This window comes from Corapipo altera, unplaced genomic scaffold (genome assembly GCF_003945725.1).
Source record: "Corapipo altera isolate COAL_440 unplaced genomic scaffold, ASM394572v1 2c, whole genome shotgun sequence".
NCBI lineage: Eukaryota > Metazoa > Chordata > Aves > Passeriformes > Pipridae > Corapipo > Corapipo altera.
In genome coordinates this window covers 472,353-485,932 of record NW_020884923.1, presented here as the reverse complement: position 1 = coordinate 485,932, position 13,580 = coordinate 472,353, and the positions used below count along the sequence as shown (strand labels likewise).

At 48.2% G+C, this 13,580-nt stretch overlaps 1 protein-coding gene and 1 long non-coding RNA gene across 8 annotated transcripts in view; one reads left to right on the top strand and one right to left on the bottom strand.

The window, feature by feature from the left end:
* Positions 1-2,544: 2,544 nt before the first annotated feature.
* Positions 2,545-13,199, bottom strand: LOC113953763. Of its 7 annotated transcripts, none has more exons than XR_003530002.1 (7): positions 13,072-13,199; positions 9,010-9,239; positions 8,424-8,617; positions 7,892-7,995; positions 4,392-4,477; positions 3,682-3,769; positions 2,545-3,608 (listed from the first exon to the last, which is right to left on the bottom strand). It is a non-coding gene; the product is annotated as an uncharacterized LOC113953763 (long non-coding RNA). The 7 variants fall into 7 exon arrangements; XR_003530007.1 differs by having other exon boundaries at positions 2,545-3,605; XR_003530003.1 differs by lacking the exon at positions 4,392-4,477 and having other exon boundaries at positions 2,545-3,311; positions 3,473-3,608.
* A 256-nt stretch (positions 13,200-13,455) lies between these two features.
* The window catches only part of RHOU (ras homolog family member U), a 5,209-nt gene continuing 5,084 nt past the window's right edge, over positions 13,456-13,580 (top strand). Inside the window, exon 1 of the mRNA XM_027657282.1 lies at positions 13,456-13,511. Within this exon, the coding sequence (XP_027513083.1) occupies positions 13,456-13,511 (56 nt within the window). The remainder of the gene's footprint in view (positions 13,512-13,580) is intronic.

The following is a 13,580-nucleotide window of genomic DNA, read 5'->3' as shown; positions in this document are numbered from 1 at the left end:
CAGTCCATATAGTTAATGATCAGTTGGTGGGTTAATAGCCAAACTTGAAGTCAAGGGTTATTAAAGCTTAAAAAAAAATTAACCACTCAGTGGCTGTCATCAAAGAAAATATTCAGTTATTTTTTGATGGTTACTTCTCCCTCTAGGCTGCCATGGAGACTGACAAGGGATATTTTAACTTGTCAAGGCAATAGCACCATAGCAACAAAACCCTGAGAAGCCCATCAGTTTGCTGTACAGGACCTGTTTTGCATATTGGGCCTTTGATCTTTAAGAGTATCTAGCACTGCCATTTTTTTATGAGTGTAGTGAAGAGGTGAAATAGGTGCCTTGTTTAAGTAGGACAATTCATTATTGTCACTCAGCTTTTGAAGGACAAGCCATGCAGAAGAGCTCAAGTCAGGGGAGAGAGGCCTTGAACGCAAGAACATTTACGCTTCGGTTAACAGGGAAGCAAACTGCATCGGGGTTTGCAGAATCTAGTTCTCATTGCATCAGAAAAAAAATGATGTTTTTATTTCTGCACCTTCAATTTGTGTTTCCTCAGTTTACTGACAAAAGAAATTTTAATTATTTGAACTACAGAAGGTAAAGGTAAAGATAAGGCTTTTCCTTTCTGCTTCGTACTACAGCAACAAGATTGTTGGGCAAACTTTGACTGTATAACCTGTGGTGCCACTAGCTGCTGTGGAGAGTAGAAGGAATTCAGACCAATTTTGAGGGTATCAGCTGAGTCCATCACTCCAGCAGGGAAGGAAAGAGGAATCACTGCAAACAAAGCAGAGACTTTTCCAGTGAGACCAGAGATGGTGTGATATAGGTAAATGATATAACATAGCTAAGAACAACTGCTTCCAAACACAAAACTGTAAGAGGTAAGAGTAATTTCTTGTTTCTGTGATCTTTCTCTGATAGAAAGCAATCTATTATCCAGAACAGACAACACTTAACAGCATCTAGCTGTATATCTGACAGGTCTTGACGATGTCTTTTCGCAGGCTTTTGAGCAGCAGCCGGCAGCATGAGATGGGCCGGGCTTTGCTCAGAACCCAACACTCGTTTGTGCCTCACCCACAGAGATGAACAGTCCTTTGGGGCAGTGCCTGGCACTGGGCAGCTGGTCACACTCACACAGAGAAGGGACCCAAAACAGTTCCCATGAGGTTATCCCATCCTATGGTTTTCAGGCTGCACCTCAGGGACACACCAATGATTCATAGGACAAGAGGAGGTGGTCGGTGAAGTGAATGCAGAAAAAGTAAATGGAACAGGTGCATCTACTTCCACACACATAACCAAATACTACAGTAAGAGAGTAAGAACATTGAAATGTATCCTAGCCTTTGTCTAGTTTCCTTTCTGTTGTCAGTGAAAATCACCATGGAGCCATAGCAGTTGACAGTGTTTGGATTGTTTTCCAAAAGTATGGTTGGAAGAGCACTGTCAGGAAACACCACTGCACCCCTAGCTGCCTAGAAAAAAAATCAGCTGTCCCTAACGATTCCTGACAGCCCTGGGTGTCTAACCGTTCTGGAGATGCTTCAGTCCCTGGAGGCAACTGCAATATGCAATTGTCCGCAACGTTAGAAAGTTTGTCTTGCCATCTGTATTGAGCTTCCCGTGCTGCAGCTTGAGATCGTTACGTCTTTATTTACCTCTACATGCTGTGGAGAACAGATTATTCCCTTTCTCTTTGATGTAGCAAAACCAAACAGCGTTCAGCTCCCTGTTGTTCATACAGCCCTCTCGTGGGGATGGCCTATCCTTCCCCCGCCTTGCTGCCTGCCAGCGAGCCAGAGATGACCAATGTACCCCAGAGCAGCCCAGGAGCAGCACTCTCCTCAGCTTTCCTTTTCTGTTGCCTTGGTTTTATTTAGTGCTGTCTTCCCAACCTTAATCACTTGCTGGATGTGCCTCTAGTTCTGAGCCCTTTTCCAGCATTGATTCCTACCCCTTAGCCGTGTTTCCTTAGGAGCAGCCAAAGCACATTCCTGTATCCTCTGCACCTGCTTTGCTCCTTTGCTGCCCTTCAGGAGGGCTTCCCTTCCTTCACAAAAGACAGCTCTCAAACCTGTGGGCACTGCACCACACACACACATACACATATGCAACCAGCTCTACATTAACCAAGACTCAAGATAACAAAAAACATGAGAACAACAACAACAAGAAAGAGCCCTGTGTATAGTCAGTACCTGGAGCTAAACAGAGATATCCTACCCCTCATATTTTTTTTTGTTAATTGTTGCTCTGGACATTTTTGTTTTATCAGATGGAGAAGGACACTCGAGACCTAACTAATTTGTCTCTTGTCAATGGCTCTTTGTTTTCTTTTAGTTTTTTTACCCCTTATTTTTTCCCTGGCCCTATAATCATTTCTTTGTTCCCTTCAGTAAGCTGGCCACTCAGAGCATTACATCCCTGTCTTAAACCTGGCTGTATTATGTTCATAACAGCAACAGCAGCATCTGCTGGGATAGCTGTGATACACGGCCACCAAGGCTCCCTCTGCTAGGCACTGCACAAAAAAAAATCTCGCTGTCTGAATCAACCAAACCCAGCTCCACAGTGACCAGGACAAAAGAGATGGAACCCCAGAGGAGAAAGCACCTTTTTATTTTGAAAGCAGTAAAACACTTTGGACTTTTCTCTCACAGGCACTTTATTGCCCTTGCTAATGGCAAGCTCTCTGTCTGTGCGAGTGTAAGCTAGCAGCAAGGTACTAATAAATTAATAAAGTAGAGGCAAGGCACAGGCCCAGGCAGTTGCCCATGCAATTAAATGGTTGGCATTGCCCTTGCATGAGTTTGCTGCCAATGCCCAGGCATATTTCAGGAGCTAGTCTGGTTCTCAGCAGGTGGTTTGGGCACAGCTCTCCTGCTCTGGGGGGACAGGACCACATCCCTTTGGGGATGGCTGGGCATGCCAATGGGTCTTGGGGGTGGAAAACATTCCTTGGCCTCTCTTATTAATTTGTGTGTCTGTAGACTTGGTGTCTCAGCACTGCACAGCTTATAATGGATTTACTCATCCCAGCATCCCTGTGAGGCAGGGAAGTGCTGATAAGCCCCTGGGTCTGAGAGGAAAAACAAACTCATGGAAATGCTGAAAGGGCTACATGGCTCCAGAGAAGTCTTCAAGTCCCGCAGCCCTCTTGTTTCTCAACCTCCTTCCCCAGCCCCAAGGCTTGAAGCCCCTCAGGCAGGTGAGGATGAGCCAGCCATGAAGATGTGCCCCCAATCTGGTGAGGATGCTGAGCTGCCCAGGACCACATGGAGCGAGACAGGGGCCACCTCCTTTGAGCTCTGCAGCTGAGAGGAAACCCAGCCTGCTGAGGCTGGGCAGCTTAAAGCATGAACTGGGCAAGCCTGGTCCAGACAACAGGATCAGGCTTGCACTTAACTTGACCCTTAGGGACTTGCAGAAGCTTAGGTAGGAACGTGGCTCCTCCACCCCATATGCTTTGACTTACTGGGAGGTACAACGCAGGGTCTCTCAGAGGCCACATGTCAAATCCATATGGATGGTTTGTGCAGAGGAAATTGGCGGGGTCGGGAAGAGTGGAAGGTGCTCGGTGCTTTACAGACACATTGCCTGAAGTTTCCCTGCTGAGAAAAACAGAAAGCAGCTCAGCATCATGCATTTTCCATTTTCTGTTTTTTCCATTCATTTTCCCCATACCTGTGTTCCGATGGAGATGATCAGTCATTCAGCCACTGGGTCATCTGTCTCTGTTACTAGATCACGTCCATCACTATGGTGTCAGGGACTGCAAATACAGAGAATCTGTGTTCATTAATTATGGCATTATATGAAAATGCACTGTTTTATTGACAGTCATATTTTGAGATTTCTTTTTATAAGCAATATCATTATTTTGATACCTGAACTGTCACAACTGCACCTTTTGACAGAGTGCCCTCAGATTTCCAGGGCTAGCTCCCAGGCACAAGGTTAAAGTCCCTGCAGAGCCATGCACACAGGGGGCAAGGATTTGTGGCAGAAGGAGGGAAGTGTTGGGAGCCACAGCTCCCCACCAGCACGTGATGGGTGGCCCTGCCCCAAGACACCCAGATGCAGTGAGCCCACCCCTGGCCATAACCCAGTGAAGAGCTTTACTCTGCCCAGAGGCCAGCTGAAGGCTTCATAGGGTGGATGGATCCAGAGGCCATATGGATCCAGGCTGTGAAGCTTCAGCTGTGTTTATCCCAGACTGCTTTTCTTCTCAGCTCACCTCTTACTGACATCTGCACACCTCCTATGTGGTGGAAATATCTGTGCCTTTCCCTGCTCCAGGGTGCTGATAGCAGAGGTGCAGTGAGGGCCCATTACCTGCTCAGGGTGGTGCTGCAAAATTAGGAGGCGGAGGCGAAACCTACTCATGGCCTTACCTTAATTATTATTATTCTCCTTGCTGAGTCTTCTCTTTACTCAGTACTGCCTCTGATAGGAAAGGTGCTTTTCTTGTATATAATTGCTTAAAAGCAAAAGGAAAACTCAGCAAAATGAAAAGCACCACCACCACCAGAAAAAAAAACTCCACACAAGAAACCTGGGCCTCATTCACTCTTCTGTTAATTAGCCTTAAAGAAAACAATGAAATGAGAAAGGAAAGAAAAAGCCTAAAAAGGTAATTGGGCTGGGCTGCTGAAGAAGCAAGAACTGTGGGAAACAGGGAGATGGCTGCAGACAGCATCACCTTGCAGAAACCCCACATTTCTGAGGTCTGCCTCTCCCATGAGTCCTGTTTTGCAGCAAATCAGAGTAGATGGGGTAATTATGACAGCTGTGCTTTAGACTGGTTTAAGAAGTTGTATTTTCCTGACTGCCTTTGGAGCACAACAGCAGTGGCAGGCAGACTCCTGCCAGCACAGCTTGGCTAAATCTACCAAAACAAGCAACCGACTAGCCTTCTGGAAGAACTTGCTGGGTTATTTTTGATAGGTGTTTGTTTTCAATGACAACTTTCCGAGGAAAACAGTAGCATTTTAAAATCTACATGTACAGCCAAGAAAGCTTGTGGACTTTTCCCTCCTTCTTTCCAGCAAATACTTTGCTGCCTCTTTTACAATGCCATTTCTAATGACGTAAAGTGAAGATAAGAATTGTTTGCCCACACTGCCTTGCTCAGTTTTCCATGTGTAGCTTCTGGCTGATTTGCCATGTGCCCCTGCTGAGGTCTCAATCCATATTCAACTGAAAGCGTCTGGGTTCTTGCTTGGCTTATCATGCCGACACAGCTGGCAACCTATTAATCTCCTGTTCCCGATGCCTTTACTTCAGTGGGAAAGCTCTGGTGCTTTTAGTGGTTTGTATTTGCAGCTAACAGAGGCTGGTGCTCAAAGCCTCTAGGACACTTCTCCACAAAAACCCCTCTCCTGAACTACTGGAGCTGGAAGCAGTTCAGCATTTTTGTCCTTCTTGCTCTAGCACTCTCTGTCAAGATACAGAGATCCATAAAGCAGCTGGAGAAGCAGGTTCAAAGACAGGATCACATTATCTACTAGTAATGCTTTACCCTCATTCACATCTTTAGTCTAAGGACTTCAAGACACCTACAAAGCACTTTCTCAAACACTGATAAATTGAGGCTCAGTTTTCACTCAGTAGAAATTTCCCTGTTGAGCTATCTTTTTAGGCACATGAATTCTGTCAGCTCCCTCCCCAGATAAGAGAGGACACTAGTCTGTCAAGGTTATCCAGCAAAGCAGCCCTTGGAATCTCATTCTGCTCAGAAAACTGTTTTAAAGTAGCCTGGTGAAAACACTGCTGTGTGATGGTAAACCATTGCCTTTTAGAGCCATGCTGGTGGTACTGTTCTGGCAACTCTTTCTTTCAAAATCCAGCTCAAATGGACTAGAATGGCAATTTCCTGAGCCTAGCCTTGTATGCTAGTGAAGGACTCCCAAGTAGAGACAGGATGCCTGAAAGGGAAAAAATCTCTTATATCGTGGCTGGCTTCTGATTTATGTATACCTATTATGGCTGAAAAGTGCTGTCCTGAAAACCTGGGAAGCGAAGGTTTTCATCCTGTCCCTGAAAAGAGAAACATAATGCCTGTGTAACTGCTTTCCAGTATCCCAAACCAGCTCACAGTTCGCTACCGAAGAAGATTTCTGGTGGGGTGGAGCACAGCATGCTGAGAAGTGCCTGCTCCTCCCCAGCTGCGGCTGCCGGCACCACGGAGGTGGGATTGACTCGGCACTGAGCTGGCCCAGCTAAGCTGGGGATCAGGGAGGCAACGGGGAGCCCCCACGTACAACCACCTGAGTCAGGACGGTGCTGATTTGGATGGCAGTGTTTGCTCTGCACTAAGTGAATCATGGTCTTTGGTTTCCTGCCTTTGTGTTACCATGCAGCACAGAAAAAGCCATGGTTTTCCCTCTCTGCTAAGCTGCCCCGGAGCCAGCTGTGGATGCTTTCCTGAGATGCCTGTCCTCAAAGTCGGGCAGTTATCACAGAAGAACAGACTGTTCACTTTCAATAAAACTGACACTTGCACTGGCTTGTTCCAAGCCTTTTAATCCCCACCAAGGAGATCCTAGCAACTGCTTTCAGAAGAGATCTTTAAATGTGGAAGGGGAAAAGGCTTTTCAGCAGCAGCCATGGGATTCTTCCAAGTTTGATACCAAGAGGAAGTGGCTGGCTCCAAAAGAGATAACACTAGGACCAATTGTTGTTTTTCAGACTTAAAGAGTAACCAGCTAAAAATGCATGGGACAAACTGTCCACAAAAGCAGATCAGCACAGATCTATTGGCTAGGCCAAGTTTCACTGGGGAGGCTAGGTGCAGAAGCAAGCATGAGAGCATTGCTGGCAGAGCAGATAGGTCTCTCTGCTAACCTCACCTCCCAGCACTGTTAACAAAAGTGAAATCTCCCATTAGGAAGCTGGGCTCACGAAACATGCAAGGGCGTGGATGGCCCAGTTTGCAGTGCCTCTGGGGACATCTCCCAGTGGTGGGGAAATGGTAGATTTCTCCAGGGAGTACTGAAGTACTGAATTCTGTTCAGCCTGGGTAGTGATAGTTTATCTGGGCATATTTTACAAGCACCTTGAGAAATCACTTCAGCATTACGAAGCTGTTCAGTGTCCTGGTTCTCTGTTCTTAGGGGACACACAGACTGTCTGCCCTCTTGCATTCCCTTTTCTCTTGCAATATTTGCATTTGCATTTAAGACGTGCAAAGCCTGTCTCCTTCCACCTACCTCACTGCTCACTGTCTCCCTCTGTGCCCCATCAGCCTGGGTTGTAGCAGCCTCTTCCCAGTTCTCCAGCCTGGTCTGATCACATTACCCTCTGTCACAACTCATTTGCAAACAGGGACCTTATTCTTAAATACATCCTTATAAGGATGGCCATAAGAGGCCATAGAGATCTGCCTCTGGGGTCACATGAAGATGCCCATAAATGTAGGTCACCTCAGTTCCAGCATGGAGTAAAGAGAGTGTTCACATCAGGGATAAGAGCAGGGCTGAAGCAGGAATCAGCAGAAGCAGCCGGCAGGGTTTCTTCCCAGGAGTGCTACAACTGTCAGGAAGGCTGTGGCAGAGAAATTACTCACTAGTCTGCTTTAACAGGGAGAGGGATGCATAGTAGAAATGAAAGGTTTTCCCAGCTGCTGGAAAGAGCCCCTAGAGAACAGAAGCATGGCAGACTAGGATTTTGACAGCTGCTTTGGGAGTCCACCCGAGGAACTGGTAGGGTTATGGCAGCTAGGAAAACTAGTGAGGGAATTCACACATGGACTGATAGGTGGTCTGCTAAAGAGCACCTGTGCTGCAGAAACCATGTCAGTTTTGAGCGTTAGCTGCTCTGCTCCAGCTCCTCAGTGATGTGTGTCCAAACTGAGCTGTTGTTTCTCTTCTCAGCTCTCTCCTCTGTCACTCACCAGTCCCACCAGTGTGCAGCACATTGTTCAAGCATGTTTTCTTCTCCTCCCGTTTACTTGTTGGATTTCCTCCCTCTCTCCAGATTGTGTGTAAACTGGGACTCCTGTGGCAGAAATAGCATGGCAGGTTATAAATCCTACTGAAAAGAAGAGCAATGAAATGCAATATACCACAGGGTAGGGGCAGTTCCTTCATTCAGGTGTTTGGCAAAGCTGGTAACTTTGTTATTTTTCTTACCAAGACATTTATCTGCCACCACCTAGATCTTACTCAGTGTGTCTCCAGCGGTGCCCAGGCAACCTGCTGGGGTGACTGCTTAGTCTCTGCACAGAGCCAGCAGGGAGAGCCCTCCGAAGAGCTCCCACCTCTGGTGCACTCAGAGGGGTGTGGGGCAGCCCTAGGGCAGTGAGGGGCTTACAGGACAAGCTGGCAAATTGGTGGCTGTCACACAAAATCAGGACATGCAGTGCTTTTCAGCACCTGACCCCAGATCAGCCAAAAAGGATTTTGAAAGCGAGATAAAGGACTCACCTCCCACTGTGGTTTCCCTGCAGAGGCACCGCAGATAGGAGGTTAGAGTTAATTTGTTTTCTGAATTAAATAGAAATTTGGGAGGCTTGAAGCAATTGTTCTTTGTTTTGGTTTTGTAGGGTTTTCCCCATGTTTATCTCAACAATTGGTTTTGCCTGTGAGTTTTTGGTAGCCTCTTCTCAATCAGAATTTAGCTGGTAGGGTGGTGAGAGTTTATTGTGTTAGTAATGTGTGCCACTTACTGATCCCTTTCCCCAGGTAGTGAAAACCTCCCTGAAATCGATACTTTGGGCATGAAAATGTTATTAAAAAAAAGCCCTGGAAAAATATAATTTTTTTAAGACTACAAATCAAATATATAATAAAAGTAGCAGTATCTTGTAGTTCTCTAGCTGCTTTCCCTCATATTTCTCAAAGAACAGCCTCAAAGGCACTTCTCTAGAGACAGAGCACTCCTTTATATAAATTGCCCTTTCTTTCTCAGGTTGCTGTCCTTTCTTTGCTCTCTTTCTCCCTCCCTCCCTCCCTTCCTCTCTCCTTCCCTTTTCTTCCCCTTTCTTTTCTCTCCACCTTGCATGCCACTGACCCACTCCGCCAAGTCACCAGGATCCTGCTTTTTGGAAAATGAAGGGGTGCATTAGAGATGGGTTTTTTTCCAGACCTCAGGGTTGCTCTTTTCAGTAAAGAACAGGATCTTGGTGACAGCTGTACAGAGCAGCCACACCCTTCCCTGGAACAAGCAGCAGTGCATCATGCTATGCTCAGACAGTGCTGCCTCACTCCCTCGCCTCTCTCTGTGTCAAGCTTTTCAAGTTTCTGCAAGAAAAGAAAAAAAGAAAGCTTTCATTCTACAAGGCCAGTATCTAGTTCATACTTTTTATATCACAGGGAAAAAGATAAGCCAGGGTATAACAATGACCTACTTCACATCCTGATAAAATAATTTCCTCTCTCTGTAATTTTTCTTGAAGAATAATATTTGACTAACACGAGCACGCAGGATAGAGGAAGAGCGTTTCTGGGAACTGGCTGATAATGTGTCAAATTCAGCCCTGAGACAGACAACTGCCACCCTGTTGACCTACGCGGAGTTAAGCCTGTTTATCCCCCAGATTAGAGCTCTGAAAACAATTGGGTTCAAACCTGTAAGATGTGTGCATGTGATAGGGTTGAGGCTGAAAGCTCAGAAGCAGAGGCTATCTGTTACAGCATCCCTCCATCAATGCACCCTCAGCCCACCGCCACCACGGCTGCCTGGGAGCTGCTCTGACTTGCTGCTGTGGTGCAAACGGGCCCCCCCTTTGCAAAACAACTGTTTAGCTCATCCTTTTACACAAAAGGCTACAGTACTGGGTAGGGTACATTACAGTATAGGGCAACCATGCAGCTCTGAATCCACTCACATCCCCCCCTCCCCAAGCACAGAAACAATGCAGACTGTTATGGCTCACTTGCTGGAGCCTACTTAGCTCAATGCATTGGCTGTATTTGTCTGCTGAAGGTGTTTAAAAATGTACATGTGGCATTTTTTGCTTGCAGCATTGCATGAAGGGCTTTCTCACATCATCTTTCGATGCTGTTCAAATGGATTGCCACCCAGTGCATATCGCCCGCCCTCTCATCTCCCACCTACAGGATTTTTCCTTGTGGTTTGCAACTTTTCTCTTAAGGAGTCCTCATTGTCTCATACAGGACACAAATTTGCCATTTGCCACTGCAGATAAGAGGTGACATTGCTCGTACATCCTTGTGCCCTCAGTTGTGCCATATTCCAGCCTGGTGTCAGAGATTGCAGAATGCCTGCTCTCCTTCTCTTCAGCAAAAATAGACAAAACAGACCAAGGGGGCAAAAATCCATCAGCTGCCATGACTTCAGCAAGACACACTGCCCAAGATGGCCAAAGCCAACTAGTGAACAGTATTTACTGTACTTACTGTCAACATATTTACTGTGTGCTGACTTCCAGCATCATATGCTATTCCACAATACTAACAAGGTACATGATTTATGGGATGCTGCTGAGAGCAAAATGTAGTTAAAATGTAATTATGGTACTCCTTTTATTTCTTTCCTTGAATAAATGTGGTATGAATCTCGTCTGGTCTATTGACTTTTCTCCAGTTTCTTGTTCCCTGAGGTGGAAAGTTCCCCTGGATTTCTAGAGATGGAAAACTACCAACTGCTGGGCTCTGACAGGAGAAGGGTAACAAGCATTTTGGCACAGAGATGGAGACCCCTTTTGACAGCTCTGCTCCTCAGGCACAACAGGTCTTTCTATCAAAGCTCATGTGTGCAGGAGACAACTTTCTTGGGTACTCCTCAGGGGAAACTACAGCCTTAAAAGCTGTACCTCTTCCCATTGTACGTGTCTTTCGTTATTATTGCCTTCTCTTGTATAGAGACGGACCTATATATACACTTAGAACAATGCAGAATAAAAATGAGATACTGGGCTGCAAATGTGGTTCTGCCGTCTGCACAGAGCAGTAGGGAGGAAATGCACCAGAAGTAACAGCATCCAGCCTCCATGCTCGATGCAGTTCCCCAGAAATGACTGAAGATACTGTTCCTTGTCTTGTGCAGATCCTCGCCACCTTTGGAGTTTCACTGAAAAGTGATTTGTTTTCAATTCAGAAGAAGGGATACAAGCCTGTGCAATTTATCCATTTTCTTTTTGCCTCCATTGAAGGAAAAGAAGGACCTGTAACAATTTATGATACAGGGACTGCTACCTGATTTTAGTCAGGAATGTGACTGTCACCTGTACCACTCCTATACTAAGCTCTGCGGTTCACTGCTGAAACAGCATCGCTGCTCAAGCTGTTACCACACTACAGGTAGCTCTGAGCTCCCTCACCATTTCAGCAGAGCAGCCACGCAGAGTCTTCTCATGCCTCTGAGTGGAACACCTGCTGGGCTGAAGGTGCCCAATACTGAATTAAACACTGTAATTTTGCAGCCAGGTGGCTGTGGAGCACACTTGCCTTTAAGGCTCTGCTATGGAGGGAGGAGCCCCAAGAACAAGCCTGGTAATAGGCTGCCCTGGTGGTAACCTTTCAAACAGCTGCAGCTGTTTGCAAAGTGAACCTGCATCTGCACACATAATGTTTTTCCCTTTTCCAACAAGAGTAAGCCATATTAGCATTATCCTGGCACAACTGCATCCATACTCTGGGGAGTTAGCTGCAATAGTATTGTTAAAGCAATTCAGCTTTTCTAAGTAGACAAGCTATAATTACACTAAATTAAAATAGAATGCTTTTGTTCTAACCTCAGCATCCCCACGAGGACTTGCACCAAAATAACCAAAGGTACAAATTAAGCCATTTCTGTCATTTTAGTACGTGCCTGAGCACAGGCAGGCTCCCACTCCAATCCTTCTACCTGTCACTCCTGGCAGAGCTCAGCTGCCTGGGTGATCTCCTCACAGGCTTCATCACAGAGGGAGAAAAGTATGAAAGCACCCAATGGGGAAACGCTTCTTGGTTGTAGCTGGGTGCCCTGTGATGACTCTCTGGGGCTAATGTCGTATGTGGTAGCACTATCTTTGTTAATTTAGGGGGACATAATTCTGCAGGACTGCGGTGTCCCATGAGAGGGTCAATGGTCCCTATGGGTCTTGAGCATGAGGGTCACACTGAGCCCCTATGCTCTGCTGGCTGCTCCATCCTTGACTCACTGTGCTCCTTGCAGGAAGTGGGTGCTGCCACCCTGGTGCGGGGCTGCAGGGCGATGCTCCTTCCCCACACCTTCAACTGCATGCATAGAGCATCCAACCTGGGGTCTTCCCAGCTGCCTTCAGCCACGGAGGACCTTGGGTCTGGCCCTGCTTTGGAATGCCCAAAATGCCTAAGAGCACAAGTGCCACAACCCCATGGAGAGCCACAGTGACACTTCCCCTGGAAGAAGCCAGGGCACTTAAGAAAACAAGATCAGCTGTACAGAGTGATTATTTGCATGAGGCATGAGCCTTTGCAGGGCCTTCAGTGGTCTGACCACACAGAGCTTCAGGTTTTACTTCAGATGACATCCCACAGGCCTGACACTTCCAACTCCTCCAGTTACCCTGAGACAGACAGATGGGGCATGATGGGCAGATGTAGCATGTGCTGCAATACTAAACCACCTGCCTCACATGGGTTTCCGTTTCAGTGAGGGAAATAGTAGGGCGCACTGGGAACTCAGATGCTGAAAATGGTAAACTGAAATCCCGACTCTGCCACAGACTTATCAGCACTAATTTGGGTAAGTTGTCTCAGATACCTGCACTCGATGCCTGCCAAGTGAGGTATCCCAGATACTCCAGGTGTCACGGTTCATGTTTGTACAGTGCTGCTAAGGTCTCCAGAAGAAATGTGTTAATAACGTTCCCAATTTAGGGCAGAGGCAAGCCATTCACCAGCCTTTCATTTCCAGCGTTCAGCTGCAAAACCTTCCATGGCCAACTTATTTCAACGGTGCTAAAAATGAAGTGCCCCCTTTCCCACGGCACATGGCCCAGTTTATCCTTCCCCAAGGCTGCCGGTGGGAGCTCACTGAGCAAACACACCGAGAGCACGCCACCGCAACTTGACGGCTCTCCTGCCCTGCTAAGTGCGATCCGCTCGGCCCCTCCGTGAGAAGGGCGCAGGCACTTGGGGCCCAAACCTGCGCTGGGGAGCCACCGGGGCCGCCGGCGAAGCCCCTGTCCCGTGGTGAAGCCCTGCCAAGTCCGAGGGTGCCCCACAGCGGCGCGGCCAGACCGGCCCCTTACGGCCGCGCCGCCGGGCAGGGGTGCGCGCAGGCCCCGACGGGGCGGTGCTGCCCCGCCCCCGCCGCCAAACCAGCCAATCGCGCCGCGCGGCGAGGTGAGTGGGCCAATGAGAGGCGTGGCCGAGCGGCGGCGACCCGCCCCCTCCGCGCTCCCGCAGCCCTCGGGGCGGGCGGCGTGGGGCGCTGCGGCGCCGCCTGGCGGCCGGTGCCGGTCTGTGCCGGTCTGTGCCGGTCTGTGCCGGGCCGAGCGGCGCCGGCCCCTCCCCGCAGTGCCGCGCTATGTCACGCGGCGGCGCGGGGCCGGCGGTCAGGACTCGGGAGCGCGGGGCGAGGCGGTAGCAGCGCCGCCGGGAGCTGCCGCCTGCGCCGGGAGCCGCCGCTGCCGCCCGCGCCCGGGGAGAGCC